The sequence below is a fragment of the Microcebus murinus genome, chromosome 18, assembly GCF_040939455.1.
Source record: "Microcebus murinus isolate Inina chromosome 18, M.murinus_Inina_mat1.0, whole genome shotgun sequence".
Taxonomy (NCBI): Eukaryota; Metazoa; Chordata; class Mammalia; order Primates; family Cheirogaleidae; genus Microcebus; species Microcebus murinus.
The window spans coordinates 45745682-45751681 of record NC_134121.1 but is presented as its reverse complement, the minus strand read 5'-3'; the positions used below and the strand labels follow the sequence as shown (position 1 = coordinate 45751681).

General features: G+C 41.9%; 1 protein-coding gene across 1 annotated transcript in view; it reads right to left on the bottom strand.

The window, feature by feature from the left end:
• Positions 1 to 1491: 1491 nt before the first annotated feature.
• LOC105883557 (uncharacterized) overlaps positions 1492 to 6000 on the bottom strand; it is a 51751-nt gene continuing 47242 nt past the window's right edge. The window contains exons 12-14 of the mRNA XM_075993917.1: positions 3172 to 3224; positions 1691 to 1831; positions 1492 to 1585 (exon numbers count right to left, since the gene is read on the bottom strand). Of these exons, the coding sequence (XP_075850032.1) occupies positions 1495 to 1585; positions 1691 to 1831; positions 3172 to 3224 (285 nt within the window). The 3' untranslated portion in view covers positions 1492 to 1494. The remainder of the gene's footprint in view (positions 1586 to 1690; positions 1832 to 3171; positions 3225 to 6000) is intronic.

Sequence of the window (6000 nt, the reverse complement as noted above, 5' to 3'; positions counted from 1 at the left end):
TTTTGTAGAGACAGGGTCTCACTATGTTGCCAAAGCTGGTCTTTAACTCCTGGCCTCAAGTGATCCTCCTGCCTCAGCCTTTCAAAGAGTTGGAATTACAGGCATGAGCTACCTCACCGGGCCTTCAGTAAATGTTTGATGGCTCACTGAAGTCAACACACAAAGAAGGACACTTGTTTCTCATTCTTAGTAAGGAACTTTGGGAGGTCACTGGGGCAGGCATCAAGACAACAGGTGTGTCTCTTGCCCAGCACTGGTGAATGGATCGGCCAGGTGGGGAACTGAGGGCCGTTCACTTTGCCAGACCCCTCACCAGCAAACATGCTGGGCTGCTCCCCAGCTGGATGGCTGGAGCCTCTGGGGGTTGCTGTGCTGTTCTTCTGTGGTGTGCACAGTTCTTCATCTGTTATCATGGAACTGCCAGCATTCATTCCGTTAGGTAGACGATCATTTCTTGTTTATTAGGATTTTCTTTTACTCACTAATGTGCTTAATTCTCACCGACTTACTAAATATGATTTATTAATGACTTTTTAAAGGTGGAGCAGAGGAACCCTTGCATCTTCTGCAGAGTTGCACTTGCGTTATTCACTTGGAACAAGGCAGCCATGGATCTGCATGGGTGAGGCAGGAAGAGCGTAAATTTGGTGCTGGGCGGTGCTGGGGGTGCAGGAGGGTCAGGAGTGGCCAGGGCAGAACGTGTGAGTGGAGAAGCAGCCCCTCCAACACGTTTTCTGCGATAAAGGCCGCAGGAGGGCTGTCTTGGGAAATTACTGCTCTCATACTTTCTTCTTCACCTTATCCCCCCAGCACCTCCCTGCTAGCTATCCAAGGGTTGGGATTTTTAAAAGGAAAAAATAAACAAAAAACCAATGTGAATTTTCTAGCTTTAAAGGGTGGAGAACTCCCTACCAAGACAGGACACATATTCACACAAGAGTTTGAGGGCTTGGGATGAAACACAGGACTCGGCCCTACAGTGCAGGGAGGCTCAGCGATCCAGACACTCTGACAACCCCACTGACCCTATGAGAGGGGCCAGAAGGTGGACCGACCCCCTGTGGGCAGGAGGCCAAGCATGTCATAAATGACTGGTTCTTGATGAACCAAGGGAAAGAGCCCCAGAACAACTGTATTTGATTTAAAAATCAACCTCCCCCCTTGAGGATGATATGTTTTCAGGTTCCTGGAGACTGATTAGACTGGGAAATGAAGTGGAGAAGCCCTGTGAGTCCTCTGTCAACACCGCCCTTGTGGGAGTGTTGCCCAGCACCAGGGATTCTGGCCTCAGTCCTGTTTTTCTTTCCTATGGGCTTTGTTACCTGCAGATAAATATTTAACTAGTTACATTTTAATTTGTTATCATATATGTGGAATTGGCAATGGATATATTTTAGTAAGAGAACAATAAGTCTCTAATAAGCAATGCTGAGAAGCCATATATAATATATAAAAAATTTATTTGCAGGAGGCCTGAGGCGGGCTGGGTCACTATCAATCCCCCTCATCCTCTGGCGGGTTCTCACTTTCCTCAGCTTCGGTAGCCGACTCCACCGGTGTGGTCACTACAACTTCAGAGAGCTCCCTGGGATAGGAAGACAATGCCAAGGTTTTTACTCTTGAAAGAGCAATTACACATTTCATTATTCCTCATTTTAGATATGATTCTAAATAGTCCCCAGCCATTTACCCAGCATCCTTGTTGAAAATCTCCTCCTCTTCAGAAGACTCCTTGTCGTGCAGCTGCTCTGCCATGTTTTTCTGGCGTGTGGCATTGAGAGGTCTGTACATATCCCTAAGCCAAAGTGGCCGCCAGAACCAGAAAAAGCCCCTTGGGGGGAAACACACACACAAGACAATTAGTGATTCTTGCCATTTTCAAGGGCTCTCACGATGTACATCTCTGGTCTTATTAGGGCTAAACATGTACCTTGGTCCATAATCACAGTGAGCAACATCACTACAGACCTGGAATCCTGAAAATAATTCCATGTGTGCTGGATTCCAGAAGCTCTCCATGTATGTCCAAGAGGGCCCCACAGTGTCACTGGGGAGACTTTGTGTGTGGCTTGGCATTGAATATAGGCAGGATTTTCAGTCCCACTCACCCACCTTGGCCAAGTGCTCTTGTGCAGGAACAAAGCGTACAACCATACAGGGCAGAAGTATTTTACTCTCTCCAGAAGCATTTTACATCAGTCCCTTTCCACCTTAGTCCCACATGCAGCGTTTGCTGGGGAGTGAGGGATAAAGTGCTTCTATTTTCCTAGAAGCTTTGTCCTGTAAGTTGAGTCACATCAAGCAAATGCCTGGGTCTAGTTAGCAAAGTCATCTGTCTTACAGATTTTTATACTGCAGGCCGTCACTGAGGAGTGAGCTGTGAAATCAGCTTAAAGGACAAAATATTCTTTTTGAATATGAACAGAATGGAAACAAATCAGAGTGCATTGTTTTAGAAACTACTTATATTTACACAGCATATGTGTATTGATTTGTGATATAAAATGCAACTCATAGCCCAAGTAGAGTATAATCAAGGGAGAAGCCCTCAGCTGGAATGGGACTACTCCCTTTCTGACACTCACTAGCTGTGTGACCACAGGGCAAGATTATTTCCCTTTCTCTGTCTCTATTTCATTCTTATAAAAGGAGGAGACAAACTATTGTCTAAGGCCTCTCCTAGTTAAAATTCTATGAGGTTGAGGTAAAAGGAATAGAGAGGGGGGTCCTGAAAATCAGTAGGATGAGAAGGTAGGTTTTCCTGCCACTCTAGGGGGAGGATTCATATCTTCCACCTTCCATCCGTCTTGAAGGAGACTGGCTCCCTTGCCCCCATATCATGTGGCCTTCCCTATCTCTTCCCCAGAGCCTATGAAAAGGCCTCCGGGCCTGGCCTGATGCCCACCACCAGCAGGGACAGACACAACCACAACCCCCCCACCTTCCCTTGAAGGACTGGTGACAGCAGATGCGTCCTTGCCAGTCCTGTCCAACTCAGCTTTGGCTGGGGAGCTAATTTTGCTGGAGCCAGGCAAAGCACTAGGGTAAGTAAGTATTCGTCCTGCCTCTGGCAGTTTCCTCACTGTAAAATGAGGGGATTGAAATAGATGAATTCTAGGTTCTCCTCTAGTTCTAAAATTCTAATTTAAAAATTGCCAGACCAATATTTACCTCCCTGAGGATCCTTCTAAATCTCCCTGTGACGCTCTTCTGTGAGAATAAATCTGTTTTGGAAGAAAACGATCATGATTATCCATCGTAATGGCCACTATCTCCAAATCTTTGTTCATTCCTTTTAAGTCTTACATACCCAGTGGGGTAACTTATTTTTATTTATTTTTTTATTTTTTAATAGATAAGGATCTCACTCTGTTGCTGTGGTTAGAGTACAGTGGCATAATCATAGCTCACTGCAACCTCAAACTGCCGGCCTCCAGTGATCCTCTTTCTTCAGCCTCCAAGTTGCTGGGACTACAGGTGCATGCCACGATGCCTGGCTAATTTTTCTATTTTTAGTAGGGATGGAGTCTTGCACTTGCTCAGGCTGGTCTTGAACTCCTGACCTCAAGCAGTCTTCCTCCCTCAGTCTTCCAGAGCGCTAGCATTACAGCCATGAACCTCTACTGCGCCTGGCCTGAAGATAGGAATTCCATCCTGTTTAATGTTTCTTTGACTCTTTCCTTGGGATCTGCAGGGGACTGGATCCAGGATCCATCCTCCCTCCAATACCAAAATACAAGGATGCTCAAGTCCCTATATGAAATGGTACAGTATTTGTACATAACCTATGTATATCCTCCTATATACCTCAAATCATCTCTACGTTACTTAATAATATCTAATACAATGTAAATGCTATGTTATTACACTCTATTTTTTATTTTATTTTATTAACTCAAATACTTTGATCCACTAGTTGGTTGAATTTGCAGATGTGGAACCCAACAATGCAGAGGGCCAACTGTGTCTAACTTGGGGTCTTGTATGCCGCTGGCACTTAATACATTTTATTGACTGTTTTAGATAGTAATTTCTGATAAAAACTCTTACAAGTAGGAAAAAAAAATAAGGAAACATCCTTGACTTGATCAAAGTATCTACCACAAACCTAAACAACAGCATTGTTTTAAAGTCAAGAACAAGAGTAGGATGCCTGTAATTATTGCTGCTATTCATCATTGTCAAGGAGGTCCTTCCTGATCAATGCAATAAGAAAAACAAACAGGTTGTAAGCATTGGAAAGGAAGAGACAAAAGTATCTTTGTTTGCATATGAAATGACAGACAACCTAAAAAGCCCAAGAGAATCAACTTTTTATTGGAAGTATATGAAAATTCAGTAAGGTAGTTCTATACAAAATCAAGATATCAGCACACAAACCTCAATAGCTTTCCTATGTACCACCAATAACTAATTAGAAAATGGAAGAAAGATCCCATTTACAAACACAATAGAAATGTATAAAATATTTAGTAACAGAGATACAAAGATCTTTTACCTAACAGGAGATGTAAGATCTATGTGATACAAACATGAAAACTCTTCTGAAGGACATTAGGAAGAAATGAATACACGCCATGAGGTACACCATATTCCCAGAATGATGTAAAGATGACAGTTCTCAAATTAGTCTACAAATTTAATGTTATCCTCTTCCAATCCCATGTTAGTGTTTACAAAAACTGGCTAGCTGACGTTTGGTAGACAAAATATGCAAGAATAGCTATGAAATGTATGAAAAAAATAAGACCAAAGAGAAGGAGCTTGCCCTACCAAATATTTAACTCAAAATAGGTCACAAAGCAATGGAATTAAGTAGTATGATACTGGTACTGGTACAGAAAGACAACTGGATCAATGGAAGAGAATAGATTTCAGATACAGATGATATTTTAAATCTGTGAAGAAAGAATGAATCATTCAAAAACATTATTTTAAAACAATTGGGTTTTCATGTAGGAGAATAAAAGATCCTCTACCTCAACCATACTAGAAAACAAATAATAAAACAAATTCCATATGGGTTAAAAAATTTAAATAATACAATGTCATCAAAATACTAGAAGAAAATATCAGAGTGTATCTTCATTCTATGGGTTTGATGAAGGCCTCTTTCCCAAGCCCCACACCATGTAAGCCGTGGGGTGAGGGCCGCTGATGGGATGACTCAGACTATAATCACACCTGCTCGTCATAGCCTTCGTGTCCCCTTTTCCACAGGATTGTTTGTCTTTTTCTTGTTGATTTATAACACTCTTTTTATATTAAATATATGAATCCTTTCAAAGGTCTTCATTGTATTTCAATGTTTCAAATACTTCCCCGTGTTTTTGTCTTTAAGGAGGCGGAACGGAACAGTGGTAATAAAGAATGCAGGCTTTGCAGTCAGCGGAACCTGGGCTCTGTGTTTGGCTTTGCTACTGGGGCCTTAAGTTGATCTCCATTTGTACAAGAGGATGATGGTATCGTCCTAACAGAATCGTGAGGATTAAACCAGACAGTATGTGGAAAACTCTCCATCTCATGCTTGGCCTTCCTCAGGAATAAGTTTGCCAGTCGTCTCACAAACCAGGTGGTCAAATCCACCAAAGGTTTCTGCCTGCACTATCAGGCATAGAAAGCTCCTTTCCATCACATGATTATAAAAATATTGCTTCTATTTTCTTTCTAATACTTTTCTTTTTTTACATGTACTGAAATATGTTTAACGTGAGAAATAGGGGTCTGCCATTATTTGTCACCCAAATAGTTAGGCAGAGCTGTTCTATTACCATTTATTCATTTTGTTCCACTGATTAGCATATTAAAAGGTGACATTTCAAAAGTCTTAGGAACATTTGGATTGTCTGTTGCCAGACTCCACATGCTAATTCAAATAAATATTAGGTTGCATTATTCTTCACTGTGGAATTAACATAATGCCACATCCCTCTTCCTGTAAATGCCTTGTCTACTAAAGGTAAAACACTGCATGCTACCTTATCCTCAAAAAGCTTATCA